This window comes from Schistosoma mansoni, chromosome 1 (genome assembly GCF_000237925.1).
Source record: "Schistosoma mansoni strain Puerto Rico chromosome 1, complete genome".
NCBI classification, from domain to species: domain Eukaryota; kingdom Metazoa; phylum Platyhelminthes; class Trematoda; order Strigeidida; family Schistosomatidae; genus Schistosoma; species Schistosoma mansoni.
The window spans coordinates 55,426,863-55,453,941 of NC_031495.1; the positions used below are offsets into that span (position 1 = coordinate 55,426,863).

Genomic DNA, 27,079 nt, shown 5'->3' on the forward strand with positions numbered 1-27,079 from the left:
CATAGTTGTTTTGTTCTGTTAAATTTGAACAAGGTTTAATATTGGGTGTTGAATCACCTGTGTGCCAATCCTTTCACTTCTATACTTCTTTACAAATGTTGCTGAGTCTATATAAAGACATAGATATACATTTTTATCGAATCTTTAATCATAAGTAAATTTCATAAAACAATTCATTAGTTTTCATTATATTTTACTAATCACATGATATTCATTATTTAGTTGTTTTTGCCCCCAAATGCCCTGGTACGGCCGAGAGTGGGGAGAGTCCACTCTCCCTCTCGAAATGCTCTCACATGGCCAGCGAATATATAGCCTCTACCAGGGAAGTCCTACTCACTGCCTTCTCGTGGTGGGGGTGTTGTCCAATTTATCTCTTCCCACTGATTTTTGTTGTCATCTGATAGTTCTTGTCGCTCTTAGTTTGCTATTTTTTGTGTGTTCCAAGGTCATATTTGCTGATATATAGACAGTCTTAGTTCTACTAGAACATTTACTTATTTGAATAACAAGTTTTCTCTTACATTATTGAACTCACTCTCAGCCAAGATTGGTGGTTTATTGTTGAGATGTTGTGTGGTGATCACCCAGTTTATCTAGTTTGCATAGATAATATACAGTCAGTCAGCTACAACGTAGGAACAGGCAAATTTATGCATCGGTCCAAGTTGCCATACCTCGTTAGCACAACAAGAATCACACCGGATTCATAGTAGTAGTTAATTTAGTGGTGGTAATATATAAAATAAAGGTTGTATATAAGGATATAGTATAGGAAGGAAGAACGTTATGAAGCAATTTCAATCTCAAGGTTAAAGGGAAGATAAAGAGTGTATACACCTACGCCATTGTGATCGATTCTGAGCCATGTCACCTAGAGTCTCCGACCATTGGTTACGATAGTTACGCGGACCCCAACCAGGTAGTCTGCATCTACCAACATGGCTCAGACTAGAAGTTAGTGACTTCAAGCACTGATGCCATGTTTTGGTTTGGCCGCCCCTAACTCTCTTCCAACCATCCCTAATACTAGTCATCATAGAGCGTCGTGGTAATCGGTGTTCAGGCATACATAACACCTGGCCCAACCATCTCAGTCGATGAAGATTCATCACCTCATCAACTGATTTACCATCATTCCCTAATACCATGTGTCTAACCTTACTATTACTTACCCGGTGATCCCAGCAGATGCGAGCAATATTTCTAAGGCATCTGTGGTCAAATACTAGTAACTTACGAGTATCTTCTACTCTTAATGGCCATGTTTCACAGCCGTAAAGTAGAACAGAGCGAACTGCTGCGCAGTACACTCGTCCCTTAATTGATAGACGGATATCTCGCCTTCGCCATAGGTGACGTAAGTTGGCAAAAGCCAAACGAGCTTTTTGAATCTGTGCTGAGATTTCGTCAGACACCAACCCATTAGGACTGATCAGACTTCCAAGATAAGTGAAGTTGTCCACGCGTTTGACTACTACGTTCGACTATTATTATAGATAATATACGCCTTTGAAAGAATTTTCCAAATGTTGTTATTCAGAATAACCGTAAGTTATAACAGACAAACAAAAAACGAGATCAAGTCTCATTACTCTATAACAGTCTATAATTGTTATTACTGAACCATATTATTTAAAAAAGGAGAAATAAGAAAACAATAACTGTGAACAACAGTTATGATGAACATTCTGAAGCACGATAAATAAATAAAATAAATAGGATTTACGTCTATTTGTGTTATTTCAGGATGACATTCACCATGGCATAAAAGCGCTATGTAACGAGCTCGATAAAGTAATTGTAAAGCTGTAGATATATGTCCACAAGCGAATACATAAAGTGAGAAATGTATCTACATGATAGGAAGAAATAAAGTAATTGGAACAAATCAATATAAATCTATAAATTACAGAATGCAGTATACTTGTTAAGTAATCATTCTGTAAGTGGATTACAGAATTAAGTTACAGTTCGTTAAGTCAGTTAAATTGATTTGAGAAAATTATTGAGAAGGATGAGTTGGTTGAACTGATAAATTTGCTTACTGTTACCTACTATACCCCTGGCCGAAATACACAACGGAGCATATACGAAATACGTTTATATTGACCACGCGTTGATCGAAGAACTTTGGTTATTGCATGCATATATAAGGAGAGAATTGAAAATGCTTAAGAGTAAGAATAGAGGGAACGAGTTTTCTAATGACCGTTAGCATAAAGGGAAATCGGTCAGTAAACTAGCATCTGTGATAACGGATATTAAAGACAAGAATTTGAAGCTGAATACCGAATCGTTATACCTTAGAATAAACTTGTTGTAACAATTATCCGAATACTTATTATCCTTTTTTAAAAAAATGAGGTAATTCTCATAACTTAGTAATGACATTTAACATAAATACCATTGCAAGTATATTGTTAGAATATTTAGAAGTAGCCGTTTGAAGAACTTAACAATCGATATCTTAAAACTAATTTACCAACAACAAAGAACTAAACTAAGAAAGACTTATTCATAAAAGCTTGTTTACTAATATTTCAGATAAGAGACTTTTTCTATTTAGCCGTGACCAGTGGAGTCCAATCCGTGCCGGGTGTGAGACAATTATCCATTTCAGACAACGGATGAAGGGTTGCGCAAAATCATGGATCAATTGAAGTTAAATATTAACACCGTTGGATGCCGGCTCAGTGATTTGGAGGTTAAGTGTTTATGCGTGAAACCTAAGATCCTGGGTTCCAGCCCGGTTTGTGGGATCGTGGATGCACACTGTTAAGGAGTCCCATAGTAGAACGAGACGGCCGTCCAGGGCTTCCAGGTTTTCAATACTGGTCTAGCTTAGATCGACTCGTGAATTACATTGTCAAAATACTAAAATCTCCACAAATCCCTTTGGTCGTAACTAATTAATTATTAGTATTGTTGTTTTAAGGATGATAGATACCCAGAACTCAATTGGTAAATGTCTTATTTATGTAATTTTATTTTGGAAATTTGAATTTCTGGTTTTCGCGCCAAAAGCGCCTATTTTCACTTCTATATCATATTTCCTACTTGGAACGACCTTAAATGTCATTGGTTTGCTGTCTCTTTTAATATGCTATTTTGTAACGTCCCTTAAGGACATTTTTATGCTGTATTTATATGCTTGAATTGTGTTTGTTCGTGCTTCTGGCTGCTTGTGTAATACATTTTTTCCTCTTCTCTCCCTAGTTAGCAGGGCTGTGAAGCGTCGGAATAGTTAGCTTATCTGGTCACTGCGTCGCTGAGTCTTCGTTCCGTTAGCAATTTGGGCGAACCTGTAATCTCTTTAAACATAGCATGTTGTACATTTATATTACTTATCATTAGGTTTCACATATTACATTTTTCAAAAAAAATGTCAACTCTCAACAATATAAAGAACCTACATATTCAGTAGCTGTATTCGGATTATCAATTCCGTGTACACGTTCACTAATCATAGTAGCACGATGTTGAAATAATATTGCAGCTTCATGTTCACCCATAACATAAGATAAACGAGCTAAAAGACGATTACAAGCACCAATATCAGGATGAAGAGGACCATAGACACCATTCAGAAGACTTAAAGCTTCATTAATTAACTCGAAACCTTCTTGAAGATGACCAGCAGAAATCCGAGCTTGACCAGTTGTAAAATAATGATAAGCATCAGTTGCATGAGGATGTAAATGTTTGACTATTGGATAAAGAGATATTATATCTTCAGTATTAAATACTGGTTTTTGATGATGTTTAACACCATTCGGTAGATTGAGATTATACTCACGTAAAAGTAGCTGAATACCAACAGATGTACAAAATGTTCTAAGAAGCTGAATACGTTGAACTTCATAACTTTTACAGAATTCATCAATATCTGACCTAAACATGGATAGATTGGAAGAAAAAAACCAATTATTACAAAGGATATGTGAAAAAGATATTTAAAAGAAAAACAAACATTGTCCAATATGCGTGCAAAAAATGTAAACACATACAAAGGTTAATTAAATTACAACTTTATTAAAAGAATTGATGAAGAATGTTAGGAATGATGTTTTCTTACGAAAGAACTGAATGCATTATCTGACCTAATTTAAATGTCAAAAACAAACAATGAGGGATCAACAGAAATCGTAGAAAATTTAAACCACACAAGACAGATGCATAGTGAGAGACTTCATTAGATAAGTTATTTAACTAGACAGATTTCATTTGCTTCGACAACTGTTGTTTATTCTTAATTTTCATAATAAATGCCCGGACCAATAAGTACTTATTACTTAATTGTTAATTATTGGTAGACAGTATCTTTCTACGTTTCGAAACTAGTGTTCGTTAAATGTATTGGAGGTCATATGAAAGTTTATAGTTCACACTAAGTGTTGTGTAGCTGTAAACAAACGATTTGAATTACAACTTAATGCCGTAAGATTTTACGCCACTTTTCATTAGAATTATTCAAGGCGATAAGCAATCATGAGTCGATAAAAGTTAGACCACTATTGAAAACTTGGAAGCACTGAACGGCCGTCTCGTCTTAGTGTGGGACTCCTCAGCAGTACGCATCCACGATCCCATACGAGGGATTCGAAATCAACACCTTGTGCCTCATCAGTGAACGTCTAACCTCTAGACCATTGAGCTGGCATACTAAGGTATTGATTTCTAACTTCAACCAATCCACGATGGTGGTGACATTGACCGGTTCATGATAAAGATGAAATTCAATGATTCCCACAACACCAAACTGAAAATCTTTTACATGAAAAATTACACAGAAACTGTAGAGTGATCATGAGAAAGAAAACTATTCAATGAGTGCCAAAATCACCATGAAACGGCAAATAGTTCATAGCCGTGATCAATCATACAGTCCGAATTTTCCGTACTGATGCTTGCATTCAAGGACAATAAAATGATAATGATAATAAATAATTACAATAATAATAGTAATAATAAATTAAATTGCAGAAGCCTATTCAAGGTATCACACAATGTTGACGTTCATTAAGGAACTAGTTGGTAACAGAATAAAAACATGTCGAAAAACAACAATCAACATGGGCATTCAGAACAGATAATATTCATAGGTTACGAGTATTTGATCAAAAATGTCTTAGAAGCATCTCTCGTGCATTATGTGACCACCGAGTGAGCCGTGTCGAAGTTATGCATAGGGTATTTCGTATAGATGACAAATTAATTGATGTGTTAAATCTTCATCAACTTAAGTACTTGGAACATGGTGTTACGTAAACTCAACCACCGTCTACTTCGGCGCGTGATGTCGTCTGGTGTACTAGGTTGAAAGATCAGGGAGAAAAGAAACGAGACACAGCAACAGCTCAAGAAGATAGTGACTACTGGATAGAATCATGTGGGTAGGTGTAGACAACTTAGTAGGAGGTTCTCATAGTGATTGTAATCAACGGTCGGAGACGATAGGTGACATGGTTTGCAACGGCCCAGTTGAATTTGCTTTGGTTTTTTCTTAGATTGTACGTCACGTTAAAAATAGTTTACTCCTAGAATCTATGGCTGGTTGACTGACCAAGTCGAAATTGCAGTCGTTTCTCACTAGAGCAATTAACTTACGCAGTTATTTGATAATGATAATATTCCTTAGCTTCTTTAATTATTTCAGACCATAAACTGGAATGTGTTTCATTAAGCCATGCCATTTCTTCTGTTAAGTGAAAGAAACAAAATAATAACAATACAAAAATTGTTGGAAACACCACGTTAAACAAATTCAATTATTTATTTTCTGTACAGTGATATTTAACATATCAGTAACATATGTTAAATATATATTTCAACAATTTAAACGTATAGAAGTTGGATATACTCAATCTGACCAAACAACAAAATGAAAAACAACCATTTAAATGTAACAAGCATTTAAGTGTAATAGTATAGAGTTAAAGAATGCACCAGTTGTCAACACAATGCACTATGACGTAATACAACTGTTTTAGTGTATTTATACACAAACCCGTTGATTAGACTGTGGAGTCACAAGTAACTACACAGTTTATAAAGCTACGGGTAACACGTAAAGGTGGCAATATCGAAGTATATATGATACGGGATTAAGTCTATTTTCATGAATACTGAATTCTGTTACGTGATAGTTATAATATCAATTGTATATAACTTGAGAAGATTACCACATAGTGTATATGAAATACAACTTTATGAAACTCAATACAAACCAACCTGGTGATTCACGAAGATTTTTCAATTTCTTCTTATTTTTTTTATTACGATTCAGTTTGAGGACTTGCTACCATTGAAGTAAAAGAGGACAAAATAAAATCATTTATGTTAAATTACCGATTTCAAAGATATAATATCATAGAAAGTAGTATAGCATTAGATAAACGAAAATAATTGATCAATGAACGTATATATTCGAAAATAATATTAAAGATAGTAATGATAATTCAAAATTGCTCATAAAGAAATAGAATTTTTGTTTGATATTCATAGTCAATTATCTTAAGTAAATGGTTTATGAACTCAGACATTTTGGTATGATACTATTACATAAACTAGTTGAGAATGTGTATCATAGTTATGAAAGTTGAGCGTTCCAACGTTTTTTTTAAGTACATCTTGCATTATTATTCATTAGTTTATTTTAATGACGGATATTTGTGCATATTAGTGAGTCGAAATTCACACAGAGTTTGATACAAATGTGCTTTAACCAAAGTTGGCATATCATATAAGGAGGGTGAGATGAAATTAATAAATAATCGAATCAAAATGATGTAGTAATGTGAATGAAAATAAATAATATGACTGGAAAACATGAAATGAAAAGATATGTATGAAGGAACATTGAAACTAGGGGCCCCAAGGAAAATAAACAGATTATATACTTTAAAATAATCCCTTTTCAGAGTAATCATTTTGATCATTTTATATTGTAATGTTTCGCGTTTCAATAATTCAATTATGCCTGTAAGTGGGTGACAGAGATCTGAAAAATATAGCACATTTGTATTATATTCCATTTCAAATGCTGTTTTTATCCAGTTCAAAAACCTGAATAGCCGTCGAAAGAAATTATACTGAGAACTGGATTAAAAGGTAAAATGATACTAAGAAACACGAAACGATTGTATTGAACGGTTAATTATGTATTTAAAACTTATACAAAATAGATGGGATGTGGCTAAAAGTGGAATCAAAGATAGGTTTCGTCCTATTTGTGACTCGTTAGTTGGATGAAATGTGCGCCCCGGATCATACTGCTAACCATATACAACATATTTCACATAAACTTGTGTCGTAATGGCTATACTAAAGCAATTCACACAGGATGTACATACTCCAACTAAGACTGATCAAATTTCAGTCAAACTGTTAACGATGGAATAATCAAATTATCACAAATTATTTATGAAACTATTAAATCGTCATATTGAAAAGTAATTAATAAAACACTATTTAATACATTTATCTGGCAGCACAGGTTTACATGTAATTACACGCAAATACAGTTAACTGAATGCATGTACGCACACAATTATCTTAATTCAATCATACAAATATGCTCACCTCATCAATCCCAAGTAACGGTGTAAGATTAGGACAAGCTGTTAGAAAACAGTTGAGAAAATGAGCGACCCCAACAGAAAGAAGCATAGGATCAACATCTTGAAGATACGTTTTAAATAAATGTTTCGCAGACCGTAACAAAACTTCGCAAATAGCCATTTTCTGGATAAAACAAATAAACAGAAACATACAATAAAACGGTTAATATAACCTGTTGAACAACATCAAGTTAACAAAAGTGAGGATGATCAACAGTGACATAACAAATGAACAATACTAAACACCTTGACAAACAGCATAAAACAGCAGATACCATGGGAAATTCACAATTAGACAAGATTATTTGGCGAAATTACGATGCGCCCCGCTCCTTCGAAATCTAATCTAATAAAGAAAAGTACGTCTGGATCATAAGTTCATGAACCTATTTACTGTAGTGAATTTACAAACAAACTTATTTTCACTACAACAAAAACTACTAAAGATTTTATACTTTTCGATAACACCTGAAATAAACACAATTATGACAAGTAAAATCATAATTAATTTTATCTTAGTATAGTGAAGGATTTTGTAAATTCCCAAAACTCGATCTATATAAAAGTTTGAGTTTGTCGGATGCATTATGATATACAAACTTGTCTGTATAAATATCATTGACAGTCAAAGAACAGGTATGAAATGTAATTACTGATTGGTAATTTAGCCAATCCAATTTTTTCATGGCAAAAGAGATGAGTATAAAAATTAGCAATGTGTAACTACGTGAATAATAATATAACTCATAAGAAAAGAATCGAGTTAAAAGCATAATATGATATTCTTGTTCTGTACACTAATATGTAAAATATGGACGGATGTATATGGAATACACACATAGTCAGAAAGTATAGACTCACTTTCAGATAACCTAACGACTGGTGAATACTGACTGACTCGATTACACGATTCAAATAACGTACATTAATGCCACTGTGAAAGAAAAAGAAACAAGGAGAATTATTATTTGAGTATATAAGTAGAAAAGTAGGTTCAAGCATTTCGAAAATTTATTTCAGTCAACATAATGCAATCTAAGATGTGAGTAATTTAAAGTTTCTGGGTAAAACAACATAACAGCAAAGACCATATGGGTTTCACTCAACATAAATTATCTGAGTGGCTTGTTAATCATACTGCATTTTTATCAAAAATAGTGATGTCATATGCCTTAACATTTGTCAAACCTGAGGATTGACTGCACATGCATTAGTTAAGTTAATTATATTGTACAATTAAGTAGTCATTAAAATGTTCTTTAATTGATTACAATAAATGCTGTGTAAAAGACTTTTTAAAGTATGTTCTGTTATGAAGATAGAATAAGGTTATCAAAGTCTACAGTAAAAGGGTCATGTCATTTTTCAATAAAATGAGACTGGTAACTTATCATAAACGAGACTGTCTCTTTACTGTGTAGGTAAATCTCCCAATAGCCTTTTTTTCAATTTAAAACGGCTATCATAACATAAAATATTTTATGCAAACAAACTATAACTCCTAATCATAATACAAAACTCTCATACAGTAATAAAAACTAGACGGCCAAATATTAATACCACTTAACTTACCGCTGATGCATTAACTCTATCAGGGCTCTACCATCTTGAGGAGTGATGCACAAACTTAACGCGTCTCTAACAAACGCTGGAATTTGTTTTAGAACCAAAAATTCACAAGCACTGCATACTAGTTCTTGGTCAACTGTTAATGATTGTTCCTAAGATGAAGAACAGTAAAATTTTGTCTGAGACATACGTAGAAATTTTATCAAAAGAAGTGAATGTCAAAAAACAAAAACACTGTCCAACTAGCAGCTAGTATGAATATACATGAAGGGTTAAGGGCCATTCAGTGAAGTAAAGTGATATGAATGAGTTAACTATTAAATGGTAAATTAACAGCTGGAAATATAAATGAAGGCAGTGCAATAACCAACGACAATTCGCTCTTAGCAATCATCCACGCCTAACAATCAAAAATGACAAACAAAGAAAACTTTCACTGAGCATCCAGTTCATTCGGAATGGGAAAGGGTACACTTCTGTAACATTTCACAAGATAAGTAGTAGAAAAACTGTACAAATTACTATGCAAATCTATACATTTCAAATAATTAGTTTCACAACTATCAGTTTAAATTTAACTGTTCAAATCCCAGATAGCATCACCCATTTATCAAAGATCAATAAACAAACTTTTTTGATTTACAACCAACGTAAAGATCAACAGATTGAATAATTACTATACATACTTCGACATAGCCTATACACATAGGAAATGTAGCTGGTGTCACAAAAATGCTCACCTCTGAATCACAAAATTTGACAAATTTCTGATAAATATCAGGATTGAATGTAAGTTCAAAACGATCGGTACTCTGAGAACCGACAGCTTCTGCTGCTTTGCGGATAGCTTCTCGAATTACGTCATCTGAACAAAAATAAATGTTAAAATATCAAAGAAAAATTAAGATTACAGGCGTTTAAATAAAAACAGACCAGCGAATAACAATTATAATGCTTTATTTACGAATGTTAGAAGACAGAACCGATAGAAAAGCTAAACGTTTAAACTAGAAATGTTACTGTCAATGCAATATTTTTGTCTTTGAACCTTAATCTAGCTGACTGTTCTGAACATATGAAAATTTGAAGAACAAGTTCAAGATCATATGGATGAACTTATTAGACACGATAGGCTTAACCGATTACCAATCCATCAAAGTAGCGTTTATGGATAGTTGCAGTAGATTTTCATTTCCTTGGAATGGGAAGCAGTTTCTAGTTAGAAATAAGAAAATCTCCACTAAACTATTAAGAATAATCTATTAACACTAATGTTACTATCTGGCTGCTCAAACCGATGTAGATGAGTCATAATTCATACTTGTAACCTACTGACTGAAAATCGTCTGCTTTAACTGCTACATACTACTAAAATTGAAGTTAATTTTGTTTAGGGACTAAGAATCATTGAAGTTGGGAGCATACTGACAGGTTATAAAATCTTAGGTTGGGTTATGCATCGAGGGTTTTGAATGAGGACTGTTGAAGGGTTAATCTCAACGACAAAAAACACTTGCCATCCAGTCCTTCATGGTGTAACACTTGTGATGACTAGTGAACTTTGAATATAATAAACCCCGTAAGTTCTACCCCACTCCACTGTCTCAAACGTAGTTATACAATTTCATTAAACCAAGAAGTATACCTAAGCTTAAGAAATATAGATCCTTTCGCCTGTGGAAATTTATATTCAAGATAAAAGAGTCAAAACAGAGAAGATGAATATTAATGAAAGTCAAATCACTTTTTTGTGTGTCTTGATCATCTTCCAGTAATTTTTTCATCAGGGTTAAATCATCTGATTGATTCTTGCTTGGAGACTTGATTGTCCCAATCCCTGAGTTCAAAGCATTACTGGAGTGTCCAGTAACATCATGGTGATCTATTTGATGTTTGGTTGTAACTAGACTATTTTTAGGAGACAATGGATCATCATTAGTGCTTGAACAGTTGGCTTGTTTATTTTGCACACCAGTAGTATCCTATAATACAAACAATAAAATATAATTCATGTTAACGTGAGTAATATGTATTGCATTTAAAGGCAAATCATAAATAAGACAACGAAATTGATTTGACAAAACAAAAATAACAAGATTCACCGAATTTAATCGTTTTAAAACTTCTTGTCAGCTGCAAGAAGTCTAAAGTGATGTATAGAGTAAAGAGATCAGAAAAGAACAGTTTGGTTTTCTCTGTTCTAGTCCGGTTGATATTGATTGCTGCCTTCTTGTTCCTTCTTTCTTCAATCTTATCCAGTGTACCAACAGTGATCCATTCCTTGTGATGATGCTTCTTGTGGCCCAGAACCTCCTGACATGTTGAAGTGATTGCCTGAGAAAAAGGAAGCTCTCAGGAAAATAGTAAAGAGCTTCTTTTTAAAAATGTTAGTTATTTATGTAGTTCTCTTAGCTACTTTCCTTTAAAACTACTTTATACATTTCTACGAACCGATTTTTTTCCTGGTATCATATCTTTATAAGCAATCATTTTTTATAAATTACTACCATTGAAGTAATCGCTTCCATGAATTCGGTGCTCATTTTGTTGTGATAATGAGGTATGACGACTTGAACCGATGCATAAATGTGCCTGATCCTACGTTGTAAATGACTGACTAACTATTTTACTTGTCTTATAAAGGAATGCAACAATGTAATCTTGTATAAACTGATACCAAACACCATAACAAACTGCTGATTTGATTCCATTGCATATGGTTGATAAATTCAATGACGAATGACCAGTTTCTCGTTGAATTCCGTAGTGGTCATAATAAGGACCGATCAGTGAACGATAAATAGAATAAAACTTGACCTAAATGTTAATCAACGTGAAACAGTAAAAGTACAGTAGAAAAAAGGAAACATGTAGAACTGAAAAATGAGAAAATGTAGACGCTTCCTACCTGATCATCACATTCACCTTTTGAGGATTTACTCTTCTGGATCTCTAGAGCAGTCAGACGTAGAAAAATTTCATAACGATGGCTAAGTACAAAGAGAAATTGAAAGCAAATAACAGTTAAAATCTAACAAAGGGATATGGTAGCCTAGGTATTTTTCACGGGAAAACCACTAAGGTATATTTAGCTGACGAGTCCTAAATAGGGCGAAACGTGCGTTCTGGATTTCACTGCTAGCCACCATCCATTTTCGCTTACAATGCTTGTATCTTAAGGTAGTATCGAGGTAATCGGTATAGGATGCACATATGCCAATAAGAGATTGATAAATTGCAGTCCTGAACATCAATGGGAGGATTCAAACAACCAACACAAAAGTGAATTTTGGTAGAGTTTTGTTCTTTGAGCTGGATGGTTTGGTCGTGGAGCTTTCATCGTTCTTCTGAACAACACCAATTAGGTATGGTTAGTTCGTTAGCAAGGTACTAATTAATCTGCAGTCACTTCATGCTATTCCGTGACATAAAACCGAGATAGTTAATTTCGAATATCAGGTAGACAAAAAATAATTTCAAAGTAGGAGAATAAACTAATTTTAGTTTACTACTTAGACTGAGATCAACTAAACATTATAATTAAGCTATCAACATTAAAGTGAAACAGTAGAGACTATCGACTCGTACAGCTTAACTAAAGATTTGTAGACTTCAATGAAGCTGGTCAATAAAAACTGAATAAATGTACACTGACAAAAAGTGTAAACAGTAATTAGAACGAGTACTATAAGTGAACATTGTTATTAAAATCAGATTTTGCAAACTGTACTGTTATATATATATGTATATATATATTATGATTTCCACAATATGCACTCCTAACAGTTGGAATAATAAATGTGAACATTTGTTTGAACTTTGAGAATGATTTACTGGTAGGATGTTAATATCTGAGTTTTACAAGATGCAGAAAACTGCTAGTTGAATACCTAATATTTATTTATTATTCAAACATATAAACATTGGTACAGGGAGGCACCAAACATATATGAGCCCCACAGACCATTTGATTAGTGTGCGGGCTGGGATGCTGCACGACTGCTCAACTGGGGGCCACACCCCAGCTATCTAGTTAATGGAGTATGAAGGATAGAAACTACATTTCAAATAGCCTGGTTCAACCACCTAGCTGTTACAAAGCAATAGATTCCAGTATTAATTATCTTTAAGAGTAGGTTGAGAGAAAAAAGAAAACTAAAAGTCTACTCTTAACGAATAGATGTTAAGGAGCATCACGGCGAGTACTTACTACATGACGGTAACACGATGATGTTTACGCGTCAATCAGCTTAGTACCACAATTCATAACAAATAATGATTTTCAAAGGAGTGTTATATGTGTAAGTATCAAACATAAATAGATAAATAGTCTTACTCAAAAAATGCCTCGATTAACTCTTGTCTTAAAGTCGCCAACATATGTCGATGTTGATAAGGATAACCTAATTTCACCAATTCAGGAGACAATTGAGGTCGTATATCACTACCATTATCTAAATAGTTTAGATCTGGTGGGAAAGTACGTAATAAATCCAGAATATAAGTTCGATTATCATTCCCAACAATCCCTTTACAATCCACAGATGAATATAACTGTATTGTATCACCTGAATGATTGACAACCCTGTAAATTTAACCAATGAATTTGAAAAAGGTAGTTAAAATATACTAAACAAAACAAATAACATAATTATGCTAGCATTATTGTTATTATTTGTTATCACCACTACTTTAAAAAAATCAAGCTTTTAAAAAAAACTACGGAGGAGGACTATAAATAATCGGATTCATTTGTAAGGTTGACTAAGTGGAATTATGTAAACTAGACATAAAGTTCGAAAAAGATTTCTTTATCGCAAGTATTGCATAGCTCCAAAACCAACAAAATAAGAACCCTTCACGTTCCAACTATGATTTTAAGTAATATACTGATGTAGGTTTTTGTAAATAGGTGGTTAGTGAAGATCCTTTTGAAATGAAATTATTTTCAACATGGAATGATATCAGAAACTTTAACGTTTAGTGATTAAGGCGAGGTTGTAGATGCATAATATGAGGCTATCCATATTTCATTTTCATTTACAATGGTTAGTTAATGTTTATATGATTACAGTGTTCCGACGATGTTTAGATGCATTTTTCATAACACCTGTAGAAATGCTTGAACTTGAAATAACAAATGAAACAATAAGATACGTTTGTAGACTTAATGCTAGTCCCTATCCGAAATATATATTGGTAGAACATAAATCTGTATACTAAGATAGATCACATGAGTATTTGTGTTGAATCTTGAAATTTGGGTTGGTCGAGTCTACGCTAATATGCAAACTGAAAGCGATCGAGATTATTTTAGCGTGGATGGAATTTATTGTGAACTCAATTTTAAGGCAACTGTCACACATAACGCTTCGACCATAATCCCCGAGTGATAAAATCCGAGAAGGGAGAGTACAACAAAGATTTGGTTTTCTATGAAAGATGACAGGAATGAGGAATCTCCGTAAACACAGTAAAACATTACTTTGGAACACAGAAAATTGGCAAATTAGAAGTGGTGACAATCGATTGGAATATGAATTAGAAAAAATGTACTCCATGTTATCTATAAAGCATAGGAAATTAGCATTTATTAACAAAAACTGAGTAATTTGTGATCACCACAGCGGGCTGTTGTCAAGGATTATAAGAATGCACGTTTTGAGTCAAAATCAATTGACATACACATTCTTTGGCTTGCAAGTAGTCTCAATTTTTAGTATTCTTCAAAACTTTACATTCGTGAGTCGACTTTGTTTCGTAACTGCATTCGCTGTTTCAGTTTTAAGAGCATTTCTCTTTGATAAACTCTAGTTTTAAATACTATCTGATTGGCAATTTATCCGCTAGTTAACTACAATTTTACGAATGCAAAATGAACACACTTTGTCGTTTTTTATGAGATGAAACTGTACAGTTAGGTGAACAAAGTACAAAACTTACTTATGTGGCTTGATTTTCAATTGTTTAGCTGTTTTAGACAATAGCTCTTCATAACGTTTATCGGTGAGCACTGTCTTACCAAAATCGATTGAACCATAAACAACTAACTGTTCTTGTTCCTTCTCCAAAATACCTACAGAAAACAAACGGATGACCTTTATACAAGATGTGATAATAATCATACAGCATTAAACAACTAGTATTAGTAATGCATAACTACACAGAACTTAAATATCACGTACTATTGAATTTCACTTTGTGTTTGTAAGAACTCTGAAGTTATCAAGCACGTGCAAAAAGATAACTTATGGGCTTATACGATGTATATGTTTTAGTTGCGACGATAAGAAAGTTTAAGGTTTTGTGGAAAATGTTAATTCTGGATTGTGAGGATATTATTGGAGCCTTTCAAATCGTCTTACCAAATTATTGTAAGTAGTGGCTGAAACCCATTTTTCCAACCCAACAATTGACAATTATACAGAAAACTGTTAGTCTCACCTGGTATGATTGTTTGAGCGGTAACACGAAAGCCACGGTAATCAATAATAGCTGTTCCAAGAGTATACAATCCAGGTTGATCTAGCATTGAATATGCACGTACTCCACACAAATCACTAGACTAAAATGATAAAAAAAATGGAATTAGGACTTACATTTTCTGGACCACTGAGTTGTGATTTAAAATTATAGCATATAAGTGAAAAGAAAGGTCCAGATATTTGTTGGTTCGTATAGAAATGAGATGGTGTTAAATTGAAACCGAATTCTCGACAAATTACATGAATTCTTAAGCTACAGTTACCTCTAAACTGAATCAAAGTATTTCCATGCTTAAAACTTCTCTTACATTGATATTTTGTCATAACATAATTAAGTTATTCTGGGATCTGATCAAGGTGTGGATATCAGCGAATTTCGCAAAATAAGGTCAGTCATAATCAATGAACGGCCTTAAACGAATTTGCGTTGATTTAAGTCGCTATACTATATTAGCATGAGATGACATTAGCAGTAGGAATAGCAAAGGAATCGGGAAAAATAGTAGCACTCAAAGTGAGGAGGATAAAACACATAGAATATGATTCGAGAAGCAGATTAAAGTTAATCGTTGGTGAAACTTTCACTTATTTTATTGTATTTACTATATAGCTCAATCGAGCTGTAAGGCAGTTAAGAATGTAACAGTACTTTCTCATAAGATGATTACTGATTAAAATTTCACTTCAGTATAACCATAGGAATGCACAAGACGAAGTGGCCTCAAATCTAATAAAATCATATTCAGTGTAAAATAAAAAATATTTTTCAAAGGAATCCAACACCAAGATGAACTTACTGTAGCAGCATATGCGGCATATTCACCACCGAAATGCTTGTAATGATCTTTAACGTCAAATCCAAGTGAGAAAAACATATTATTCCAGATAAACATTTGTTGTTTACGTGTTTCTCCCGGGTTAATAGCCATAATATCTCCATTTACTACGCTAACTGCAGCACGAGTTGCCGCAGCAACAAAATCACTGTTTGATTTGAAAATAGCACGGTCTCTAAGTAGCCGCTCTGTAAGACGTGTCTGTGGAAGTTCACGCGTAACTTGTAGCTCTTCGTTCCAGTCCCTAGTTTGACCGGGCAAATTTTCTTCGCACGCCATGCGAGAAGAAAACGCTATTTATTCAATAAATTTAAAAACAAATGTATAAAAATATTTCTAAATACAATTAAGGATACAAGGATATTCAATTATTATAAAACCGAGTAAGCTGTTTACTGTTGAACAATGTGAAAGAACAAAAGTACGTCAAATATAGACTCTTGTGGTGCTAAATCACTAATGATTTACTATAGTGAGCAACTTCGGACTGTTTCCACTATTTTTAGTCCCGGTTTCATTAAATATACTTCGCTTTCACATGTGAAAGGCTGAAAAATTACCCAAACAAGGAATAGTAAATGATTAGTTACGATATATATATATATATAATGAAGTTTTAAGCAGTCCACGTGATGTTCAAAATAATAACTTATAGAAACAAATAAACTTCAGCTATTTATATTCGAAGTGGAATTTTTAATGCGGTGACATAGTCCAGTCGTGGGAAGAGTTCACTAAGACCGCCTAATCTGAATAATAGAAACACTGCAGTTCAGTGGCTTAAAGCGTTATTAGAAATGTCTCGATATAAACATATGGAGCAATTTCGCTGCAGATTTTTATTATATGATTCATAAGAGGAAGATGAACTGAAGAAAATATACTTTGGTCAGTCAGTCAGCTACAACGTAGGACCAGGCACATATATGCATCGGTCCAAGTTGCCATACATCGTCAACACAACAAGATGAATACCGAATTCATAAAAGTAGTTAATTTAGTGGTGGTAATATATAAAATAAAGGTTGTATATAAGGATATAGTACAGGAAGAAAGACAGATATGAAGCAATTTCAATCTCAAGGTTTAAGGGAAGATAAAGAGTGTATACACCTATGCCATTGTGATCGATTCTGAGCCATGTCACCTAGAGTCTCCAACCATTGGTTACGATAGTCACGCGGACCCCAACCAGGTAGTCTGCATCTGCCAACATGGCTCAGACTAGAAGTTAGTGACTTCAAGGACTGATGCCATGTTTTTGGTTTGGCCGCCCCGAACTTTCTTCCAACCGTCCCCTACACTAGTCAGCATAGCGCGTCGTGGTAATCGGTGTTCAGGCATACATAACACCTGGCCCAACCATCTCAGTCGATGAAGGTTCACAACCTCATCAACTGATTTACCATCATTCCCTAATACCATGTGTCTAACCTTACTATTACTTACCCGGTGATCCCAGCAGATGCGAGCAATATTTCTAAGGCATCTGTGGTCAAATACTAGTAACTTACGAGTATCTTCTACTCTTAATGGCCATGTTTCACAGCCGTAAAGTAGAACAGAGCGAACTGCTGCGCAGTATACTCGTCCCTTAATTGATAGACGGATATCTCGTCTTCGCCATAGGTGACGTAAGTTGGCAAAAGCCAAACGAGCTTTTTGGATCCGTGCTGAGATTTTGTCAGACACCAACCCCTTAGAGTTGATCGGACTTCCAAGATAAGTGAAGTTGTCGACGCGTTCGACTACTTTAATCCCTATCCTTAGTTCAGGTGTCAACGCAGGCCAGTCCTGGAGCAACAATTTACATTTAGAGGGGGAGAAACGCATCCCAAACACCCTGGCATTATTACTCAGTGCTACCAAAAGACCCTGCATTTTGTCAGCATCTTCACCAAACAGGACTATGTCATCTGCGTATCCTAAGTCGATAAGTGGACCTCCTACTAGGAGATCAATTCCTGAAAATTCAGTCGACGAGAGTGTTATTTTCAGCAACAGGTCTATAATGAAGTTAAACAAAAATGGAGATAGTGGACAGCCTTGTCGAACACTACTTGAGGTTGTAAAATCATGTGACAGTTCGCCATAAGCTCTCACTCGACTGGTAGTGTTCGAGTAAAGAGCTTTCACAAAGTTTATCTACTTCTGAGGTACACCTTTCAATGACAGACACTGCCAAAGAACCTCTCGGTCTACCTAGTCAAATGCTGCTTCTAAGTCAAGAAAAACTATGATTGTCTGACGCTGATAGGCATGCCTGTGTTCCAGAACCTGATGAATAGTGAATATGTGGTCGATGCAGGCACGACTAAGTCTGAAGCTAGCCTGATTTTCTTGTGTTTGCAGTTCACGAGTCTTAGTTAGGCGCCCGATCATTATTGAGGCTAGTATTCTAGATGCTATATTAATCAAACTAATCCCTCTATGGTTATTACAGGATGATTTTGACTCCTTATAAATTGGGACAACCAGTGATTGTGGCCAGTCAGATGGGATTACGTCCAACTCCCAGATTTTAGCTAAAATATTAGTCAACCTAATCGCTAAAATTGGACCACCATATTTAAAGACCTCTGGAGCCAATCCATCTGGACCAGCTGCTCTTCCTCGTTTCAGATTAGTTATAGTCTTTTGAACTTCAGGTAGGGTCAGGGGAGCCTACTTCAATGTTCCATTCAGACTGTCTGAGAATAGTGGGTAGTTGTGAAGTAGCTGAAGGCCAGTTGAACTGCTTCTTAAAGTGTTCCGCCCATCGTTCTAAACGTCTGGGCTGAGAGCAGATAAGAGTCTCGTCTTTTCCTCGAGATTGTCTCGCTTACAATTGACTTCTTCATTCCGGTTTCTTTTATTAGTCTGAAGAGTTACCTGGTGTTGCCTACAGCCACTGCCTTTTCCATTTCTTTTGCTTTCGTTCCCCATCACTGCTCACGATCGTTCCGTAGACTTTTGTTAACCTAGATCTGATTCGCTTTCGTTTTTCGTCGTGTTCAGAGCCTGATGGGATGAGTTCACGAGAATCCATCAATGCAATAGGCTTAAAAGAAATCCATTGGTTCTTTGTAGCCCTTTCGGTTAAATTACTAATAGATGTTACTGTTGTTTCCGCAGCTGTTCGTATATCTTTCAGAGCAGCATCTGGGTCAGTCTTGTTTTCAGAACTACCTAGATGTGAACTCAGTTGTTCCTGGAACTTACTTTCGGCTTTCTCGTCACTCAGTTCAATTCTAATGGGTCTTCTTAGTGTAGTTTTTCTGCGTCCAGTGAGGTGCAAACAGATGCGTGCTCGTATTAAAGCATGATCAGAGTCTAATCATGTATTCCAATACGAGCGACAATCTTCTATCGAGCCTCTCCAACAATGACTGATGGCAATATGGTCTATTTGAGTCTATCGGTGGTTTGGTGCAATTGGTCGCCATGTTAGACGATGTCTCTCCTTATGTTTAAAATTAGTGCTTGCTAAAAATAAACGATCGTCTGAGCATAGTTGCAACAGACGATCACCATTATCTGTTCGCTGAGCCGGAATACTAAAATACTCACCTAAATGTCTTTCTGTTTGGTTTAAGGTACCTACTTAGGCATTAAAGTCACCTAAAACGAGTATTATGTCTGAGCGTTTAGCGTTATAAAGAAGTTCAGAGAGCTTTCTGTAAAAGTTATCTTTCACTTCATCCGGGCTGCAGTCAGTGGGAGCGTAGGCAGAAACAACGAAAAGGCAACGACGTGTGTTCCTATCCTTCCGAGTTCTTACGGAGCCATTTAGCCGGACAGCACACAGACGACTGTTAACGGGGATCCACTCTAATAGTGCTTGTTCTGCTCTCGTACTAAGTGCTATGCCTACGCCTGCATGTCCACGAGAACTAGCCATAGGGTCACCAGATACACGGAAGGTGCATCTCGTCGGCTTTCCGTTTTGGCAAGGTGAGGTTAGGTGAATGACCACACTAGGATCCTGTATGTGCGTTTTGGAGACGGCATACATCAATGGTACGAGAATCTAGGGTTTTAGCCAAGGAGGACTGCTGGCCGATTTGACATAGGGTACGTACATTGGAGGCTCCAATGTGTAGTTTGGAGCGAGGTTTCAGTAGGACTGGGACAGTGTTTTGCGCACTAGAATCATTGGCCTTGGTGACACTTGAGGAAACCGAAAGAGGAAGTTTAGTGTTGAAAGTCGAGGTAGAAGGAATGATAGGAATTGAAGGAGATTGATTATGAATACAATGATCCCGGTTGCCTACACTCTAGAGGTATCTGAAAAGGAAAGTGGATTAAAAGTGGTCTCAGTGACCTGAGAGCGTGACCGCAGTGCCCAAGGGACAATTGCTTGAGGTCAGTCACACACGACCTTTTTGTGGGTAGTTTTTGTGTTAGCTCCGTACTTGGTGGGACCTTATCGCCGTAGACGGACATCCGTGGGATAAGGCGAGGTGTGCATTTTTAGGGTCGACCTTTTCTAACCCCATCCCTAGTTGTCATCAGCATCAGACACAAAAACACACAGGTCCCAGAATAAATATGCGTCGATTAGTGTTACCACTTTTTAGCATCAGGATAGTCATACGAAATCGACAAAAAGCTGGTAATGTATTACCAACAATCTTTAGGACTGAAAATGAAAAAAATCAAACTGACCAGGTCAAATAGTGGTAAGTACAGAATAAATTAAGGTCAAAATTTTGATAAAGAATGAATGTGTCACTGGGTTTAACTCTAAATCACGTGACCTAAAGAATGCAACCGAGATTAGGACTCTTACCACATCCATACCTTATGGTACGACCCATAACAATAAATGATATCACAAATTGACAGATCATGTTTAACCGAATCTAATGTCTTTAGATTATTTATAAACTACCTAACACAACAAATGTAAAGTGGCTGATCGCGTGTAGATAGTATTACAACAAATTACGTAGATGATTTTGAACCTGAGCAATCGAGTTCTCATCCCTACCTAGCAGCCTAAGCATCTCAGTATTACTCGACTGACGTTTTCATTGCAACCAATGCTTTGACGCAGTCTACGTGTACTTCTCATCCTTAAAATCTGCTTTACACCCATACGACACAGATGGAACTTGTTATGACTGCATGCTGATCAGTATCTGGAGAGAAAAGCGATTTGCCAATAAGAATCCTAGCTATATTTCCGAACCCGATTTACAATATTTTTGGTCATCACTAGCGTCTTAAGCTACAACAAATTGTACGTTTTAACTGCCAAAGTAAACCTTGAGTTTGAGAGCGAGAACAACCCAAACTTATTAGTCCAAGACGTAAGCCCCTTATCTAGCCATTCTTCAGTCTGCTAATACACACCAGGCAGTCCAGCAGTATGTCTTATGTGACAACTCATACAATAATATAGATTAATTTCTTTCTCGCCCTTCGATACGAATACGAAATTACGACATAGGTGTAGTCTCGCCAAAACGTGGAAAACAAAAGAAAAAGATAACTAGCTACAATTAAAGAATATAAAAACAGTGGTCCATTTATTTACCAATCATCACAAGCCATAATCACCACGTTAGTGTGAAAGACCATGTGTGAGGCAAGTTAATAAGAATTCCCTCAGGATAACAAAAATCAGCCAATCTAACTATTTCTGAACAACCATTTTAAAGTAACTTTCAGGTTCAGACATCAAGGCCTGTTTTTCGGTTTAACTTAGTTGTAGTACCAACTTTGTTAAGAGAACAGTTGGGATGTTTATTAATACAAATCATTGGTGAAAGCACCAAGTAAGGACCCAGAACAAATATACACGGAATATGAAAATGCGCAAAAATTAACGATATTTTAGCTTACATATTTACATAAAATCCTCTGGGACAAGCAGTTATATGGTACTTTTTGTCTTCTAACGTGTGAAAAAATAAATAAATCAGATCTCCTAATAGTCGTCTTGCAGGTGGTGGAGGGTTCCAGTTACTATAATTTAATTGGCGAACGCATTTAACTGGCTTTCCGTCACGGTCCAAAGGATGTAAAGGCAATAATGGGAGGTTGGTGTTTGCACCAAAACCGGGCATAACATAATCAGGTGGTATGAAATCAATACGCATATCTAACCGAGTAGGGAAATGCTTGCGTTCTGAAGAAAAAATAAAGAATTAAGTGAGTTAATCCTAAGACTCATATGATAAATGAACCTGCAGATTAGACCTATCAAAGTTCTCAAAACGCTATTCACCCCATTTTACATCTACATAGTTCAAACTGCTAAGAAAGTATGATCTCATAAATGCAGTATGAATAATTTGAATATGAGGATGAGCTACAGATCAAGATAGTTGGTAATTATGTACTCTGTGATTTGTGTAACGCCCTTTAACACCAAAAACAGTGATACTATTCGAAACTTACCACTTAACAGTTCCAAACCTACATAATTTAACGACATTACCTGAAAAACTTACAAACCTTAACACGGGTTAATATAAATAATTTAACCGCTACCAAAGTTTGCAGCGTTTGATATGGCAAGTTTGTTATTTTGCGACTGTCTAAAATACAAAAACTGGAAGTTGATGGGAGATTATGCCCCCAAATTGGAAAAGTACTGATTATTTTAACTGCTCAGTGCGTACACATTATGAAATCCATACAGCATAGAAGTAATATGAAGACTGATCACTAAGACAAACGCCTAATGGGGGAGACATACCAATTTTCGGTGCAGAAATCGCATATAGTTATTTGTTAGTTAGTCGTTGGAGAAAATGACCTAATGCTTGCACATTGACTTCCACCATATCTTGACTTATTAGTTAATTTTAAGAGCCAGTGAATCTTCACGAGCAATTAACCGACTGTCATAATCACCTTATAGAGTCATTTGGTCGACCCATTGGTGAGTCAAGAGCATACAAGGCAGTATTGTTATCACAATCAAAAATGGGATTTGATCAAATTTACCTAGCTCTCCTGCTACTGAATTGACAAATGACAGAGACATCTGTTCTCTACCTGCATATGCATCGTAAGGCTCGATTGAATGAAGAAGATCATGAATGTGTCGAACATGATTTTTGGCTTCCCGAACACTGTAGCGCTCTAAAATAGAAGCTTAGTAAAGACAGTCGTGGACTACCTTCCACAACTTTCAGTTCGACGCCATCAGCTAAACCGTCAACTGACTTTAACTCTGCAAACATATCTAGTGTCTGACCATTTAGAACCAAAGAAAAACAAGTGCAACTGCAGGTTTCTTCTCGATCCATTAACACACGATGTATTTCTTGAACAAGTTCAAAAGAGCTCACCTTAAAAATAGTGAAGTTTTATTGGTACTTATTACTTGTAACTCGAAAGGATCTGAATGGGTTGGAATTATTTTAACCGTGTAAGGCGTCTCATCTTGAACATCTTCCGGCTTAGTCGGAGAATCTCCTTTCGACGAATTGCCATTGGCAACCGCAATCACTTTATCATCGCCGGTTTCATTTGACTCAATATCAACCATTTTGAAGAGGGTTTAAGCGTGTAGGGTTCTGTAACTCGAACACCACCACGCAGGTGTAGCGTTCACAACGGAAAACACAACCCGACGATCGACGTCCAACATTAACTTCAATGAGGTAGTAGACCATTCTCTCAGTCTTCAGTAATGAGGATAGTAGGTTGGTGAACCTGTGTTAATCCTGACAAATTGCCTTTCAGTGAATATTCAGCTTCTTGAAAATGTTCACCGATGAGGCTGACAACACTTGTTCGAGTAAGGCGTTCCAATCATTGATCACTCGATGAGAAAAACGGGACCTGACTTTGAATTTATTAGATCGTGGTTTGTGAACCTTCTTGCTATGACCTTGGAGATTATCATTGGTGTAAGGAGCAAAAAGTCAAGACATTAACACATAAATCATACGAAATGCCAGTATAAGGTCACCTCGCTTCCTACGATAAGACAAGGGGAAAAGGTTTAGACGCTTATCGTATGGGAGTTTAGAAAGACCCTTCACTAATTTTGTCCCTACACTCTGGACACGCTCAAGTGAGTTAGTATCCTTTATCAGACATGCGCTAGCCGCTTGGATACAGTACTCTTAGTGTGGTCTTACGTAGGTGGGATACAAAATTCGAAACATCTCCTCGTCAAAGCATTTGAATGCTCGGAGAAGTTACCATAACGCACGATAACCTTTGGATGCAGCTGCGTTGCAGTGCGTAGTTGTTTTCAAGTCGTGACTTATTATTACTCTTAAGTTTTTATATTCTTGAACGCGTGGAAGATATGTACCATCAATGGCATAATGGTATCTATTACCGTGTCCGATGTGCATGAGCACGCTTTTCCTGGAATTAACTTCTAAGCCCCAACCACGAGCCAATCTAACTAATTCGTTTAAGTTAGCTTGAGGATGAAAATGATTAGCCTCACTTCTTATTGTTCTCCAGATTTTGACATCACCCACACACAATAATGATGACGACTTAAGTAATAGCAACAATTCAAAAACACAGAGAAAGAAAAGTGAAGAGCCCAAGATGGCGTCTTGAAGTACATCACTTTTGACCGGCTTCCATTCGGATAGCGCTCCATTCACCCTCACTCTCCGTCTTCGGTCACATAAGAAGTTTCTTATCCATTCCTGTACAGCACGTGTTATTCAAAAGCTCGAGGGCTCCTGAATAAGACCTAAGTGTGAAACGTTGTCAAACAATTTTCTAAAATCTATGGATACCACATCGACAGACAAGCCATTATCTAGAGCTGCTGTACAATGCTCCAATCCAACAAGTTAGTCAAGCATGAACGCTTGTTACGAAAATGTGTTCCTCGGGAGTTAACAGATTGTACGAATCCATGTGACTCTTCTATGATCCTCATAAGACAACGAGCATCCGTATTTAGCCCAACAAAGTTCTCAACCACTCGTCCATGGTTTAAATCTTAGTCATCGATCCATTGACTTATTAGGTATGAAGCGATAAGAAACGCCAAAACGTAAACGGCTTTCAGTCTCAGTTTTCAAAGAATGGAAGGCTGGGTAGCCTGTGTGAGTCCTGACAGTGATGATCTCTCAGCTGAACAAATTCTCTTTTGAAAGCGTCAGCTGATGCAGCTTCAATCGCGTGTTGAGGCTATGAGTCCCACTTGTCAATGATTCGATGAGGAAATTAATGGTCATCTGACATCTAATACTTTTCTTAGCTCGCGAGATTTTCCAGAGTGTCTCCGTGCATTTCCTGTTTTTGGAGACAAGAAAAATGAGGACATACCAGATTTAGACACTTGACATGTATACTCATACTATTCAACGAGGACTAATATCTGAAAGCACTTAGTCAAACATCGTGGCTATGTTTCACCAAGGAACATGTGAAACTTCTCTACACTCAGTTATCTTTGTAATCCCTGCTTCCAACCAAAGGTATTGTTTATTCCAACCTTCATCATTTTTCCTTTGTGTATCTTCTAGGTAACATTCGTAAACAACCTTTACATCTATATGACCCAGTTCTATCATGCAAGACATCTGTGTGTACAATCCGGGCACCCATGAATTTCGGGAATCTTTATGTTGAATTGACAGACAGATGCTCTTAAATTGAGTGGTGCAGTAGGACGTATCAACTCAAGACCCCTTCAGCATAATTTACGATGCATGATATACATACACTCATAACATAGAATAACATACACCAAAATCCTTCCTGCTTTCCCAAACAAATAGGTATATGATCTCGTAGAGCCAGTAGTATAACAACCAACTCAAGGAGAATAAGTCTGTCAAACTGAACGTTTCTTATCCTCGTAAGAGTAGCCACCGAGTATCTAATTGTTTTACTGAAGTTCAATGATATTAACCCTGACTAATCAACCAACTGAATGGAGTCAACAGGAACGGCAACCTGTTTACACAGCTTTTCCCTCACTTTCTTTACTTTCTAACATGACTGTTCTATTCTCTTCGTAAACTAATAAATCTAGAAATTGTGGCTCCCAGATTAGAGTAGACCGGATTAAGCTATATAAGTAGGTTCATCATGTAGCTAACGGTCTTATTATACAGTCAAACATTTTCATGCACAAGTGGCCCAGCTGCAATACTGTAGCTCAGATTTCAATGAGATGACAAGTGTTCTCATCAAGGCATCCGAATTATCTACAGTAAGATCAAAGCTCTCTAAACACACTGGATCCGGACATTTTGTTGCTTTAAAAAGATCCCTGACCCATCAATCAGTGTGGTGTTATGAAAATCGGCAGATAACAACAAGAAACCCCCAGTAGTCTTTTCGAGACGGTTGGGGCGATGTGTAGAACATCCGCCAGGGGCTGCTAACAATGTGATGCACTACACGGCACTTGCAACACTCGATAAAAAGCCGGGATTCAAGAACTATCACGGACTAGAAACTACTTTCAAAACACTGTCTGATGAAATCTAACCTCGAGTCCCACCAACAGCACTACACTTCTCAACCTACTCTAATTTGTGACATTTATGGCCCAAAAACATGGTGTTAGGAGCAGATAAATCCCTCGAATTATTTTCAAGCACTCAACCTTGCCAAACTGTCCTGACTTTAAAAAGAA

The 27,079-nt window shown here is 36.1% G+C and overlaps 3 protein-coding genes across 3 annotated transcripts in view; 1 reads left to right on the plus strand and 2 right to left on the minus strand.

The window, feature by feature from the left end:
* Smp_161480 (putative eukaryotic translation initiation factor 3 subunit (eif-3)) overlaps positions 1-26,006 on the minus strand; it is a gene marked incomplete at its 5' end in the record, with an annotated part of 30,235 nt that extends 4,229 nt beyond the window's left edge. Inside the window, 16 exon segments of the mRNA XM_018794917.1 lie at positions 1,730-1,855; positions 3,417-3,894; positions 5,611-5,701; positions 6,235-6,301; positions 7,585-7,746; positions 8,484-8,556; positions 9,195-9,343; positions 9,932-10,056; positions 10,936-11,173; positions 12,100-12,181; positions 13,528-13,776; positions 15,135-15,267; positions 15,636-15,756; positions 16,474-16,755; positions 16,760-16,805; positions 25,849-26,006. Of these exon segments, the coding sequence (XP_018649282.1) occupies positions 1,730-1,855; positions 3,417-3,894; positions 5,611-5,701; positions 6,235-6,301; positions 7,585-7,746; positions 8,484-8,556; positions 9,195-9,343; positions 9,932-10,056; positions 10,936-11,173; positions 12,100-12,181; positions 13,528-13,776; positions 15,135-15,267; positions 15,636-15,756; positions 16,474-16,755; positions 16,760-16,805; positions 25,849-26,006 (2,580 nt within the window).
* On the plus strand, positions 19,521-20,081 carry Smp_188690 (hypothetical protein; the record flags this gene model as incomplete). Its single annotated transcript, XM_018794918.1, has 1 exon — positions 19,521-20,081. The coding sequence occupies one exon, from the start codon at positions 19,521-19,523 to the stop codon at positions 19,815-19,817; it is 297 nt and encodes a 98-aa protein (XP_018649283.1). The 3' UTR covers positions 19,818-20,081.
* Smp_188700 (putative eukaryotic translation initiation factor 3 subunit (eif-3)) lies at positions 22,338-24,066 on the minus strand (the record flags this gene model as incomplete). The annotated part of the gene is made up of 4 exons (XM_018794919.1): positions 23,834-24,066; positions 23,627-23,798; positions 23,452-23,589; positions 22,338-22,627 (listed from the first exon to the last, which is right to left on the minus strand). The coding sequence occupies exons 1-4, from the start codon at positions 23,996-23,998 to the stop codon at positions 22,338-22,340; spliced, it is 765 nt and encodes a 254-aa protein (XP_018649284.1). The 5' UTR covers positions 23,999-24,066.
* Positions 26,007-27,079: the final 1,073 nt, after the last annotated feature.